This window comes from Charadrius vociferus, unplaced genomic scaffold, assembly GCF_000708025.1.
Source record: "Charadrius vociferus isolate BGI_N301 unplaced genomic scaffold, ASM70802v2 scaffold407, whole genome shotgun sequence".
NCBI classification, from domain to species: domain Eukaryota; kingdom Metazoa; phylum Chordata; class Aves; order Charadriiformes; family Charadriidae; genus Charadrius; species Charadrius vociferus.
The window spans coordinates 209352-224561 of record NW_009649852.1 but is presented as its reverse complement, the minus strand read 5'-3'; the positions used below and the strand labels follow the sequence as shown (position 1 = coordinate 224561).

The following is a 15210-nucleotide window of genomic DNA, read 5'->3' as shown; positions in this document are numbered from 1 at the left end:
AGGGTGCACCCTCCCCCTTCGCCATTCCCTGATATGCAGAGCTGGCTGCTTGTTAACAGCAGATGGTTTTCTCTGAAGCCTGCGAGAAGCAAGATCAGAGACTAGCAAGCCTTGTTCCAACCTCCAAGCCATAGTCTGCATGTCCCATGATGAGTTGGCAGTAGGTTTATCCAACTGCTGGGTGTCCTCTGACTGTGCCCTTGAATTGCAAAGCTGAGATGCGATAAAAAAGATCATAGAATCATAAAATGGTTGATGTTGGAAGTGACCTTGAAGATCATCTAGTTCCAACCCCCCTGCCATGGGCAGGGACACCTCCCACTAGACCAGCTTGCTCCAAGCCCCGTCCAGCCCTCAGATCATCTTTGTGGCCCTCCTCTGGACCTGCTTCAAGAGGTCCTTGTCTATCCTATGTTAGGGCCTCCAGAGCTGAACGCAGTACTCCAGGTGGGTTGTCACTAGAGTAAGGGGGAAAGAATCACCTCCCTTGACCTGCTGGCCTCACTTCTTTTCACAGAATCACAGAATTTTCAGAGTTGGAAGGGACTTCTAGAGATCACCCAGTCCCACTCCCCTGCTAAAGCAGGATTGCCCAGAGCACATCACTCAGGACTGCATCCAGGCGGGTCTTGAAAACCTCCAGAGAAGGGGACTCCACCCCCTCCCTGGGCAGCCTGTGCCACTGCTCTGTCACCCCAACCGTAAAGAAGTTCTTCCGTGTGTTGGAACGGAACTTCCTCTGTTCCAACTTGTGCCCATTGCCCCTCGTCCTGTCACTGGAAACCACCAAGAAGAGTCTGGCTCCATCCTCCTTCAACCCACCCTTTAGATACTTGTAAGCAATAATCAGGTCTCCCCTCAGCCTTCTCTTCTCCAGGCTAAAGAGTCCCAGTGCTCTCAGCCTTTCCTCATAAGGGAGATGTGCCAATCCCTCATTTTGATGCAGCCCAGGATGCGGTTGGCCTTCTGGGCTGCGATTGTGCATTGCCAGCTCATGTTGAGCTTCTGGTCACTCAGCACCCCTAGGTCCTTCTCCTCAGGGCTGCTCTCCAGCCATTCCCCACCGAGCCTATATTTGTGCTTGGGATTGCCCTGACCCAGATGAGGACCACGACCTTGTTCTGGACTTCCATCCATGCCCAGTTTTTCACTATATCACGTGACACCCTGAGTTTGAAGAGGTCCACCTACAGTGCAAGTCCTCAGGTTGTACTAAGTCATATCTACTTGGAAACTAATGATTTTAATGCCTTGCCAGGAGGCGTTTCGGCTAATAGGGTCTTGTTTCACAGGGCTGCTTGCTACACTTTTGCTGTTGAGCCCAACTTTATGTAGATTTAGTTTGGAGAAATGGCTAAGTGGATTTGAGGAGGAGGAAATAGCCTGGAGAAGAGTCTGGAGACTGGGCTGTAGGACACAGACAGCCTCCCTTGGGCAACGTCAAGATCAAAAAGTCTGCAGAGCCTGGGAGTTTGGGACCTGAGGTGAGACTAGATCTAGTGGGACTGGAGATGATAAAAAGCAATGCAATATTTGCCTTCAAATCTCCTGAAGCAAGACAAATGTGATTTGCTGGGAAGACAAGCATGCCCTCTGGTAGGACCTGATAACTCGTCGTTTCTCCTATCTGGCAGGACTGGATCTGTAATATTGCATTTGCACATCCAGTGCTCTTATACTAGAAAGACAGAAATACAACTGAGCCCTTTTCTGACAAAAGCCAGCAAAGGAGATCTGTGGGGTGGCTCAAAACACTTGTTGTCCTGAAATAAAGGATTTGTTTGGAACGTGGCATATGGTATATGGGGTAAAAGGTGGTGAAATGGAGAATTTTCCAGGAAAGCTGTAGATGTGTGCACTTCCTGAGGGACACAGTACTGAGGGATGCTGATCCATCAGTGCATGCAGCCTGTTCCTCAAACAGGGGCAATGATCTTCCTTTGTGCTCCAGAGCCTGCTTTCCTCCCTGCATGCACACACCCTGTCTCTCTTCTCTTGTCCCTTTAGGACTTTTAAGAACAGCATTTTTAGCGCCTTGAGTGAGTGCGACTCAGCAGCTGTCCTTGTTCTGTGGAGGAAAAAAAAAAAAAAGAGGAACAGAGGCCATATGGCTCATATAACTTGTCTTGAAACACTGCAGAAGGGGTGAAAGTCTTTGGATTTTAAGTAGCAAGAGAAAATCAGAAACCATCCTGGTATCTGTACCTAGATGATGTGTGGCTTTTTGCAGTACAGGGGAGCTACTGGTTCCACACTGGCTGACCATTTGTCTGTAGCAGTAGTGCTCTTCCAAGCAACGTCCCTTTGGTATCATCCTGTTCCTCCATGAGCATTAATTGACTGCTAGAAAGGCTCTTCTGTGTAACCCTTCTCACCTTCACTCACCTAAATGTCATCCAGCCATGCCTACTTTTTGCTATGTGAAATGTCCATTCCCATCAGGGTGCTATCTGAAAACCCTTTCTCTTAGCAGGCGTTTAGTTAATCAATCGGTTTCTTTTCAAAGGCCCTTTTAAAATGAATTATTCAGCCTCCAGATCTGTTTCTGTCCTCCTGGACTGCCGTCAGGAGAGCATCAGGGTTGTGGCAGCAATGTGCTGGGAAATGAGGGCTCCAGCCCTCACTTGATGTCTGGTGGTTTGAAAGGGTTTGGTCCTGCTGGGTACAGGAATTGTCTGATACCCTAAAACATGAGATGGGGTTCTCTGTAAATTTTGCATGTTAATATGTTAAGTTTTTCAGATGGTTTTATAAGCAGATGACTGTTGTCTTCCATCTTCTTTATTCTTGCAGAAATCTAGTTGTGTTTTGTCTCCAATGGTCATAGACTTGACTGTCTTTTCCCTGTGATGGTAAATATACCATTTATGCTGCGGATAAGCCAAAACAAGGTAAAAACCAGGTAAAAGCTGGGACCAAATCTGAGATAGGAATGAGGAACTTCATCCACTGACTCCTGCTGCTGTTTGCCCCTTTAAAGTCTTCTCCCCGAAGTCTTTCCTCAGATGGTGCTTCAGGTTGAGGCAGGTTGTCTTCGCTTTTGAGATCTGAAGAAGGTGTTGTGCGTAACACAATGCTACTTGCTTTTAGGTTATTAGTCCTAAATATACATTTCTTATAATTAGGCTCATCATGATGATCTGTGATCTCAAACTGTAGGTAAATCACCCAAAGGATTAATAATAGCAAGGATTTATCTGAGCAAGAACTGTATCTGTCTCCTTGGAAATCTTCATGAAGCCTGGAAGCTCACCTCCCGTTACTATGACCGGAAAAGTAGTGATGGGTCTAAAACCAATCAGGCTAAACCCGTGGAAATCATCCAAGCAAGGCAAGAACAGCCCTTGTTTTCAGAGCTGGAGGCTACAAATAGCATCAAAATAAATGCTTTTGGCAAACCACCCGTACAGCTGGTTTTCGGCATGTCTTAACACCACTGAGACTGTGCCCAAACAGCTGCCCGTGTGCCACGAAGCGTGCGGAGCTCATGCTGTCGAGCTCCTTCCTGTGTGGCAAGACCATGTCCACCTCCTTGCTGAGTGCAGGCACCGTGCCGGGAGGAGCATTTTTCGGCGGTGCTGACTCACTGGCTTTGCACAACTCCGGAGTGGAAAAGTACCTATTGCTGGGACAAAGTACTTTGGTGGGCAGCCAATGTTTAATTGCGCTCAGGATTTGCCTGTTGGGTTACTGCAAGGGAATGTTTTGCCCCAACAGGGAGTGTGTCGTCTTGTTCCTGGGAAGATTCCAGCAAATATGGCCTTGCACATGTGGAGTTAGTTGTTTAGGGGTTTTTTTTTGACAGCTGAAGGTGAAGCCTCCGAGGTATGTTGGTGTTCTCACAGAGATGCTGTTCTGTCATCTTGTGCCAACTATCAATAGAAACAGCAATGATGACTTCTGGTTGGGATTGTGGCTTATTGGAAAGGTTTCACCTAATGAAGAACAACTGGTGGGTTCTTTCTATGGTTTTACAGTTTTGGTTTTTTGGTAGTTTTGAGGGCCTTTATTTCATCTTATCTTGGGTACCAAAACTTTGCCACCGCCTCTTTGGGATGGTTTTGTTTTCAAAGGGCTCTGAAGTGCTTTGGTTTGGGCTGCTGAAATCAAGAAGTGTTGGGTTTGCTGTATGTCTTGCGCACCGCTACCTGTTAAAAATATGGCCAGTTAACCTGTCTGCTAGGTCCGATCAATAGTAACGAACAATCACAATTAGAATCTTCTGTCAGACCTGGAGAAAGGCTTGTATTCATCAAAATAATTCTACGTAAGGTTAGGTAGTCTTTCATTAAATCAAGCTTTGGCTTTTTTTTTCTTTTTTGTGTATGTGCAGTGCAGCAACAATGAGGTCTCATCTCCTATATCTAGTTATCAAATTTCTAAGGACTTTTTGCTTATGAGTTTATCCTGTTGTCCAAGGCAATCCTTTTTTTGTTTTGTTTTGTTCTCTCTCCCTTCCTTTCTGTCTAGCTGAGCTCTTTCCAGAAGTGCTGGATATGGATGCTTTCTAAAAATACCTTGAATTCCTATGGATTAAAGATACATCTTAATTCATTTTTTAAACAGTATTGCTGTTGCCTTATAGTGACCTGACATGATGGGACACTAATGCTGAAATCAATGTAGTGACAGATCCCACACTAAGCCCCATACAGGGAACTTCCAAAGGGCATCTATTTACAGGAAAATACCATTTTTCGGGTATCGTGCCTCGTGATTTTAGTCCAATTATTGGCCCATGAGGAGATTGATATTGGAAAGAAGAGGTAAGGGAGGGAAAAGTAAAAAAAAAAAAAAAAATGCTCATGTTTCCAAAAGGATGAGAAAATATCCTTAAGTTTGTTGACGAAGCAAAGATCACAACCTACAGGGCACGATGCCAGAGGTATGCAGGGTCCGCAGTTACACTTTGGAACAAATTTGGTTCTTCTGGGCAAGCCTCTTCATTAGCCTCCCCAACATGCAAATGACGCAGTGGTTTTTTATTTTTGAAGGCCCAATAAGGTGGCTAATTAGGGGAAAAACAGAGCGTAGTGATGTCCGACTGTAGCAAAGCTGCGCTGCTCTAACTAGCACGCTTTCACAATCTTCATTAAGGAAGGTCCAAAGCTCTTGACTCCACTTGAAAGCATTTGCAATTGACTCCTGAGCACAAAAATAGTCAAAATGAGTTCATTCATGGGTAATTTTCTAGAAATTACTTGCTGCGTCTCTGTAGCAGGAAGAAATCAATAGTAGCCTGATTTTTGCGAGGGATGAGCCTATGGCACAAGTGTGAAGAGAAGGAACAGCTCCTGGAAACCCTGCGTGGGGCCTCTCTGTGTTTTTCTGTGGATGTTGGCATGGTTTATATAGCACAGAAGTTTTTGTAGTGGAATCATTGCTTTGTGCCCCAGGGCTTCCTTCACATCAGCACTCGTTTCTGAAGAAATCCCTTTACACTGGATCACTGCAAACCTGGATTAGGGTTTTAAACATAATGTGCTGGAGTGTATTGTATCAAGGAGGAAAACCCATCAAAGAAACTGGAGGGAGATGGGGAAATATAAGCAGAAAGATGATGCATTTTTTTTAGTTCTTGCAGTTTTGCGGTCATACCTTTTTTAAAAAAAAAATCGGTACTAATCTCGGCAAGAAATTTCTGTAGCAGCAACTGTCCCACTTGGATGCATCTCTGCCCTAAACATGCTGAATTTGGGGCTTCATCTCCTTCTTACTTGATGGTAGTCAGAGACAAGCTGGGATGATGGAAATATATGTTACTTAGATTCTCTCTTTTCACAAAAAACCCTCAAGTTGTAAGAAGTATGAACTCCTGGCACAGAGAGATCCTGCTTCCAAAGTGATGCCAGGGGAACCTTCAGGAATAGGCAGCACCTGGTTTTAGGGGACAGGGTTAAATTTGCCTTCCTGGCTTTCTGGTTGACCTTTACTGGGTTATGTCATTGGTGTGAGTGGTTTGTTCAGTCCCCTCCAGGCTAGAATCGACCTTGAGGTTTAGAAACAAGGGGAGGACAGCTTTCTGCCTCGATGATGGACTCATTTGGAGATGCAATTATTTATATCGGGGTGACTGGCTCTGGCCAGGTTAGGAGCTTACCCACCACAGGAAGATGACGTCTTTGCCTGGAAGGCTTATAATCTACTTTTCAAGAGCTTCTGACATAGAGGGAATTGGGCTGTCAAGTAGCAGCATTGTAGTGTTATAGAGACTACCCAGCACATGCCATGGTGGGGCATGGTGGTACGGAGAGCGCTTCGGCTGACGTCCATGCTGTTTGTTGATTCAGAGCAGCCGGGGATGTTCATCCATCTGTGATGCTCTTCAAGAGGATGCTCTTCACTTCTAGCAGTGCTTTGATGAAGATGACGTTACAGCTTCAAAGTGTGTATATGGATGGTTGGAATTTAAGTGTCCTTAGAACAATTTTAAAATGCTGCTTCCTCTGCACAGCTGCAGTTTTCAACACAGTTCTGGCCGGAGTTTTGAGAGTTTATTTAACTTGTGTTTGGGATCAAGTTCCTGGGAAAGGAATGGATGTGCTTCATATCTGAGCAGCCGCATGCAGCCCTGGTGGAATCCAGTTAAGTTTTGCCCTTCTCAAAGGGCAAAGCATGGTCTACAGGCATCTCTGTAGGCTAGAGATGAGGCAGGACTGGGATATTCCAATCCTGGGGCTGAGATCGTCTCCCCATGGCACTAAGCTCAGTGGCATCTGTCTGAGTGCTGAGGATGGGATGGTCACAGTGTGCCAAATTTTAAAACTCACAGAAAAATCTCAAGTTTTAGCTCACTGCAACCTGTATTTTAGCTCTACTCCTAAGATGCATGAACCAACCTTACTACTATCTTTTCATGGCCAAATTTATACAGTCTGGCAAAGAAAAATACCATCTCTAAAGGCTGTTTTCCTATTTGGTTTTCATCTATGGCCTCTGTGTGCAGTCTCAGCTCTGTCTAATTTTACTTTTCCCCAGTCCAGCTGATGGAAGCTCTTTCATATTGACTTGCACCTCAGATATGTTTGACTCTGTGTTTCCTTCAAGTGCTTCCAGCAGTGACGGCTGGGGGTCCCCTGTCATTTCGGTTAAAGCTTCCCCTGCATCTCAAACCAGCTGCATCTCAGGAGGGCTGATGTCCAAGCAAAGCTTGAATATGGCCCTGCAGAAACAGAAATACTGGAAAGAGGCAAGAAGCATTATTAATCTTCATAGAATCGTCTAGGTTGGAAGGGACCTTTAAGGTCATCGAGTCCAACGATCAACTTAACACTACCAAAACCACCACTAAACCATGTCCCTCAGCACCACGTCTACACATCTTGCAAATAACTCCAGGGATGGTGACTCCACCACTGCCCTGGGCAGCCTGTTCCAATGCTTGGTAACCCTTTCGGTGAAGACCCTTTTCCTAATATCCATCCTAAACCTCCCCTAGAGAACCTTGAGGCCATTTCCTCATCCTATCACCTGTTCCTTGGGAGAAGAGACAGACCCCTTCCCCTCTAAACCCTCTCCTTTCAGGGAGCTGTAGAGAGCGAGAAGGTCTCCCCTCAGCCTCCTTTTCTCCAGGCTGAACACCCCCAGTTCCCTCAGCCGCTCTTCATAAGACGTGTGCTCCAGACCCCTCAGCAGTTCCGTTAACCTTCTCTGGACACACTCCAACACCTCAATGTCCCTCCTGTAATGAGGGGCCCAAAACTGACCACTGCACTCGAGGTTGGGCCTCACCAGTGCCGAGTACAGGGGGACCATCACTGCTGTGGTCCTGCTGGTCACACTATTGCTGATACAGGCCAGGGTGCTGTTGGCCTTCTTGGCCACCTGGGCACAAGGTCGTTCTCAAACAACAGAGCTTGTTGCCCTCTCTGGGTTAGAATTCGGCTGTGCCAGAGTTTGGTGTACAGGTAAGACATGAGAAGACCTTGGTTGTGCTGGTCCACCTCTACAGGGGTGGAATACTGTTGTAGCCATGCTTGTTTGCCTTCGTTAGCCCTGATTCGTGCAATATGAGCTCTTCATTGTGTAGGTGGGTAACAGCAGTGTTACCCCACCCGTGTCCGGTTTTACATTGATTACTTAGTTGGACGTAGTCCAACCTGCCCTTTCCAGTCTCCCTTAGCCTGAGAGAAGATTTACAGCTCAACACACTTTGCTTTTCTATTCCTTGCGTGTCTGCATCCTTGGTGAGATTGTTTATAGGGGCATGGGGTTCAGTTGCTGCTTGATGTGGTGGCACATCCTGAGCTTGGGATGCTCATGGCATCCACCCAGCAACCCTTCCTGACTCAGGCTGGTGGTCTTGAGTTGCCCTTAGGTTTCTCTAGCTCAGCTGTCTCCACTTTATTTCCTTGTGATTGCTGCGGTCTCCGAAAGCAAATATTGAGCCTTACTCTGTACAGAGAGGATCACCTTGCAGTGTTATCCTGAAGAAACCTGAGCTACTTGCGAGGGGGAAAGCCGAGATGCTGAAAGCAACCCAAGGAGATGGAGCAGGTCTGCCTCAATGGGATCTCTAGATCTTTATGTGGCTGCTGCTCCCTGCTGACAGCTCTGGGCATTGTGACTATATTGCAAAAAGCTCTTTCAGCTCGACCTTGCATGACCCAGCGCTGGGCTGTGATGGGGGCGTTGCTTCTGTCTTCTCCTAGACAAATCAGGCTTTGATTGGGAGCTTTTTTAGGACGATAACCTACCTCTGTGTTGCTTGTGTTGAACAAACAAAAAATGAACTGGTATTGATGCCTGGCTTGAGCCAGAGGAATTCAGAAGAGAGATACCGGAGCTATGCGAAGGTTGTGTGCTGACATCTGGTCTAATTATTTTACCCTAAAGCTTTGCTGACCTGAGCATGTAAGGTGATAAGCTAATAAGAAAACCAATGATTCTCAGAGACACCTTAAGCTCTTGAGCAGTTTTCGGTATTTATCAGGTATGTTGCTGGTATGGTGCATTTAGGCCTTTAAAATAAATTATTCCTTTTTCCAAACCCTGAGTAATTCTTGAAAATCATGGGTTGTTAATGCTCATTGTGTCTTGATGGAAACTTACGAGACGAGTGGAAAAACAGGATGTTACAGGTGCTCTAAACCTGAAAGCAAAATTGGGGAAAAAAAAAAAAAATTAAAAATAGCTTTATTTTGATGTCTTCATGTTTCAGTGCAGAAAAACTGCCAGGTTTTCTCCCTGCAGTTGCCTATATTTTTTTTCTGATTTGCCTGTTGTTGATTTATGGACATTTTGGGACTTGCTATACTGTACAGGTTGTGTAGAAAAACAAAGTGTTTGTCTTCACGCTGTATTGTTTTTCAAAGACACCTGAATTCTCTTACCACCTGCTCCATTCAACAGGAAGGGATTTGAAATAAAATTTGAGTCCTTATCTGTGGTAGCCATAGGGATAAATCTTCTAGGCTTAAGGTTATTTTTTTAGTTGTTGTTAAAACTAACTGGAACATTTGTCGTTAGAGAAACCAACTGATTTTTAGACTAATAATGACTTTATTTCCACATCTACTTATTCAATAAAATGTGTGCTATAGAACCTGTGGTCTAGTTGTTCTCCATGGTATGGATAGTCGGCTGGTTTATGGGCTTTCTTCTTTCTATAATGGTCATGTTATCACTGTTTGCATAGAGAAGTAGGAGAATGAAAAACTGTTAAGGTGATTTAGAGAGCTCTAGGTACAACCTGTGGATAGAGAATTGACATCACATTAACAATCGCTTTGTGGGGATCTCCAGATCCAAACCCCCGCTGTTTGGGTGGGTCACGCTGCTGACCAAATCTCTCATACACTAATTTTTTACCAGACCTTGAGCTAGCACGGTTTCTGGTATTGCGGATCACAATAACTCTGCATTGAACTCTGTCCTGTGTATGAAAGACCATCAGTGGAGACAAATGTATCGGTCACCTTCAGACTTCAGTAAGATGTAATTCTGCCTGGGGGATGCTGGTACTCCAGTGTAACTGAACGTGATGTAATCTGCAAAACAAAATTGGTTTTGCTGCCTAATATCTCTAAACCTTCCAGCACCCTCACTGACACTACTTTGTAAACACTTCCACTTACTACTAATTTCTCATTGCTCATTTTTATCCCCATAGTTGGCACCAGAAAACACACTGATGTCCTTCCAGAAGGCAGTGGAGCAGAAGATGTATGGAGTCCAAGCTGATGTCGTACTGAGGTAAGCCAATGTGCTGGTTGGTCTGAGACTTTCTCTGTGGATGGCCCAAACCATGCTGGTGGGTCTTTCCTGTCTGGTGTGTGTCTGGTTGTTACCGCCCTTTTCTGTTGGAAAGGGCTCTCGAGGTGAACATATCTGATAACTCTTAGCTGCCTCCATTGGTAATCCACAGATGCTACTAATTGGTAGACATCCAGCTGAAGATGAGCCAGCAGTGTGCCCAGGTGGCCAAGAAGGCCAATGGCATCCTGGCCTGTATCAGCAACAGGGTGACCAGCAGGACCACAGCAGTGATTGTCCCCCTGTACTCAGCACTGGTGAGGCCCAACCTCGAGTGCAGTGGTCAGTTTTGGGCCCCTCACTACAAGAAAGACATTGAGCGTGTCCTTCTCTGGAACATGTCCAGAGAAGGTCAATGGAGCTGCTGAGGCTCTGGAGCACAAGTCTGATGAGGAGTGGCTGAGGGAACTGGGGGTGTTCAGCCTGGAGAAAAGGAGGCTGAGGGGAGACCTTCTTGCTCTCTACAGCTCCCTGAAAGGAGGGTGTAGCGAGGGGGGGGTCGGTCTCTTCTCTCAAGTAACAGGTGATAGGACGAGGAAACAGCCTCAAGGTGCTCTAGGGGAGGTTTAGGATGAATATTAGGAAAAAGTTCTTCACTGAAAGGGTTACCAAGCATTGGAACAGGCTGCCCAGAGCGGTGGTGGAGTCACCATCCCTGGAGGGATTTACACGATGTGTAGATGTGGTGCTGAGGGACATGGTTTAGCAGTGGTTTCGGCAGTGTTGATAGTTGGACTCGATGACCTTAAAGGTCCCTTCCAACCTAGACGATTCTATGATTCTAATTGTTTGATTAAAGGTGAAGTTGTCCAGGTGGGGGAACCTGGATACCTTTGAATTGAAACTAATCTTCATTTGCAGGAAGACTGTGGGTCTTCCTAGAGCTTGCTGTACTGCAGTGAAACACAGCACCTGGCTTCTAGCCTGGCTCGAAGTCATCTGGCCTTGGGAAGAGACAGAACTGCTTAAATGTGACTTTTGCTGGGACGCCCGAGGTGTAGGGAGAGCGGAGGTCCTGAACTGACTTCATTGCACTGCAAGTCTTCAGGAGGGTTTTTACCAGCCTTGCAAAACTGTCACAAGAATTTAGCGGGCCGGATGTAAGCCCTTCCTCCTCCTCCTCCCATCCCTCAAGTGTCACTAGTGCTGGGGGGAGGAGGAACTCGGTGATACTGCTGACAAAAAGCCATTCCTTGAAACGTTGAGCTGAATTGACAAGGTGGATTTAGAGAGGGTTATTTAAAGAAACCGTGCTTTGGTCCAGGAGCATGATCAGTTTTTAATATTCTTGTTCCTTTTCTGAACTGTGGTTTTTGCATGAGGTACATAGATGTGCAAGAGGGCAGAATTGGCATGAAGGGAACAGTAATGCCTTCTCTTGGTGATCCCTCAGTTTGTCTCAGTTCCAGTAATAAATACGAGAAGGACTCAAAGCTGATATATTCTTTTGTCCCGACCGCTTTGGAGGTTGGTGTTGATGGATAGATATTTTTGCCTGGCAGAAGATGGGCTTCTGAAGGTGAATTGTTAGGGTCCTGCTGCTGCTTCTTCCCCTAATTGTTTGAGAGCAAATGATATAAAAACTAAAGGAATTTCTTCCCCCACAGGGAGTGGAAGGTCACTGTGGAAGGATGAAGTATAAACTGGGATGTACGTGATGCAATTATTTCAAAAATCAGTTCATTAACTGTTGTGAAGGGACAACAAAATGCCTGTCCCAACTCACAGATGAGAACATGGCTCATGTGGTGGCTGAGTCAGTTGCTTCCCTTGGCACTGGCCAAGGAGAAAGGTGGTCTGTTGGGAGCAGGAGGAGAGCTGGAAAAAGCTGCAAGAGCTTTCCATGTTGCCACTCATCAGCCATCGCAGATGAGCACTCAAAGAATCCCACAGCTTAAACAGTGCCTTTAATTGGCTGCGTTATCTGAGGGCCTCTCTAGGAGACCCAAGTCTCTTTTTACAAAAGACGTCTCCAGTGACCTTCAGACCAAAAAGCGAGCTATCAATACAGCTGGCAATGACTTTGGGAAGGGTTTGCAGCACAGCACCCGCTGCTGTCCTTATCCCTTGGAAAGGTGCTCTTTGTACCTGTGGCTGGATGGGTCCACTCCACTTGGGATGTTTTCATGTTCTTCTAGGCGTGTATCAGCCGTGGGTGGGCTGCTTGGACATACACTCAGACCTATCACATCCTGCTCCCTTTCCGTTACACACCCCAAACTGGGTGGCCCTGGTTATAAAGCCAACTTTGCTTCAAGCAGCAGGATCATAGTACCACTGTGTGTTCCTCTCTAATCTTCTACCTCTTCCCACATCTCTTCTTCTAAAGCTCTGATTTCTGTCTCTGAATTATTTTTTTTCAAACTTGTGCTTGCTAATACGTTGTGGTTAGCCTTGGGTAGTGCTGAGTGACTCCGTAAGGGGAAGGATTAGACAGGAGGGAGCGAATGTTAAGTGCCCTGTAGGATTTCCACGCTGTGGTTAAGGCTTAGCAGTATCTGATGATGCTCTGCTGTGAGATGTTAAGACCTGAGCTCTTATCTCCCTTAAACACTCCACACTCTTAATTCTGCAGTTGCTTAGCATCTTTTCTTATTTTTTTTTTTTAAACTATATTTATTAAAAACACTTCTGATTGCAGCAGCGTAGTGTGCTGCTGAGCGTGGTATCGCTGTGTCAGCGTGTTCCTTTGGGTTGCGGAGGGGGAAGTAGTTGGCACAGTGCACACTAGAACTAGCAAATAAAGATGCCAGCGACCTTTGTGAGAACGGACTTCTGCAGGCAACGGTGAAGCTGAGGCAGCATTTGCTCCATCATCTAACATTGTTTTTTGTTTTCCCTCTAGCTCTAGGGGGTGAGTGCTCTGGGTCGTATCCTAATTCAAAGGGGTTTTTTATTTTAACCCCGTCTCCTTTCCAGACTTTATCTGAGTCTCCTATTATGAAGATGGGCTCCTTGCTTTGGAAAAGGTCATTGGAATCGGCCTGGCTGCGCTGGGTTTATCTTGATTTCTGAGTGCAGACAACTGTCCCCCTGCCCTTGATAGAAACCCTCGCTGCCCTGTGTGGTGCTACCACTCATCCAATCACGGAAAATTTGGCTGGAACAAAGCTTAAAGAGCTTTTTAGGTTTTCCAGAACCATTGTTCTGTAGTATCTAGGTGGCTTAAAAACCAAAGGTTATGCTTTTGGCTCTTTAGTTTCATGTGAGAGGCGGGTTTTCTTTAAGATGGATGAACCTAACTCATGTGAGCATGACTGTTTCCTGAAACCAATTTTTAATTGGAAAAGGCAATTTCAGAGCAATTTTGGTAGCTTGCAACCCTTGCATTTTGCTGAAAGCCCATGAATGTTAAGTTCTCCTATAGTCTTGAGAGCCTTTGAAAAATCTTACTTATCATCTACTATTAATAATTTGAGAATAGTTTGTATGTGTATCTGCCTATACAGGGTATGGGAAACCTCTGATGTTGTTTGGAACTTAAAAACTTTGCAGAAAGCTATGGTTATTATGAGCACTCGGGGTAGGTGTTCTTCTCCAAGCTACCCGAGTTTGGCACTCTAGAAACTTTTGAGGGGATAGTGGGGAGGAGGGAGGGAGGATGAATAGGGTTATGTCAGCATTTGAATGGCTGCAAACATCTAGCAGGTATCTAAGAGACTTTTTCCTCTGGGTACATCTCATTTCAATGGGTCTTGGAGATGCTGGGGATGTTTTAAGCTGGTTGAGATCTTCACAGTGATTTTGATGTGAAGCCATGAGAAAGGCTGGAGTGGGAACAGGCATTTCTCTAGTACTGTGTACGTGGTTGTACTCCTCCACCTATAATGGGGCCTATGTCTGTCTTTGCAGCTATGATGGAGTGCCGTTTCTGATGCACGACAAGACACTCAGGAGAACAACAAACGTGGAGGTAGTGTTTCCAGAGCGGGCCTATGAGCACTCCTCCATGTTCAACTGGACTGACCTGGAAAAGCTCAATGCTGGAGAGTGGTTCCTACAGGTGCGTATGGCCATGGAGAAGGTGTCCTGGAGCCATGGCTGTGGGATGAAAGCTCATGCCTAAACCCTCTTTGAAGTGGAGATGTGTAGATCCAACTCCTTGGTGGAGTGGTCTAAAGTGCAGCTAGACCACGAACCACATTTAGTTTTGTCCTCTACTAAATTTACAATTGATCTAAAAGATATGTTGTATTTCTGTGCCTCTTCCACCACCTGGAAGAAGAGGCCTTAATGCCTGGTTGAAACCACAAAGGAATTCGGGACCCCCAGGAGGGCAAACGTGGTCATAAAGAGAGCAGCAAAGACAGCATGTTATATACTGTTCCTTTTTCTTTAACTTACTTTTGGAGACAATTGTCTTTACAAAGAAAAAGCAAGAAATTCAGCCTCTGAAGTCCAGGGGAGGAAAAATTGCTGTGGGATGGGCTTTGACCCTTCGGCGTGCAGCCAGGTTGCAGGTGGGATTTCTTTTTGCCAAGCTGTTCTCTGGCCAGTGGCTGTAACCTTCTTGGAGAGCAATAGCTGTGGTTTGGAAGGAGAGCTGCAGCACTCTGGTACACTCACACAAGCTGGAACATGGCTGGCCGAGGCATTGCTCAGTGATGCAAGCTCAGGTACTACTTTCACATGCCTGCTTGAAGCTCCCTGGGTGCTTTCTTGGTGGAAACCTGAGATCACGGTAGCTTCACTGCTGTTCTGATCTGAGCTGATGTGGTGGGGATGTCTATGTATTCCAGCTGCACGTGCTGCTACACAGACCATTGCTCAGTGATGCAAGCTCAGGTACTATTTTCACATGCCTGCTTGAAGCTCCCTGGGTGCTTTCTTGGTGGAAACCTGAGATCACGGTAGCTTCACTGCTGTTCTGATCTGAGCCAATGTGGTGGGGATGTCTATGTATTCCAGCTGCACGTGCTGCTACACAGACACTTGCTTGGCCTGCAGATGTGGTTG

The 15210-nt window shown here is 46.0% G+C and overlaps 1 protein-coding gene across 1 annotated transcript in view; it reads left to right on the top strand.

Annotated features, from left to right (window-relative positions):
- The window catches only part of GDPD5 (glycerophosphodiester phosphodiesterase domain containing 5), a 124707-nt gene that overhangs the window by 92168 nt on the left and 17329 nt on the right, over positions 1 to 15210 (top strand). The window contains exons 8-9 of the mRNA XM_009890984.1: positions 10112 to 10194; positions 14107 to 14257. Coding sequence (XP_009889286.1) covers positions 10112 to 10194; positions 14107 to 14257 — 234 coding nt within the window. The remainder of the gene's footprint in view (positions 1 to 10111; positions 10195 to 14106; positions 14258 to 15210) is intronic.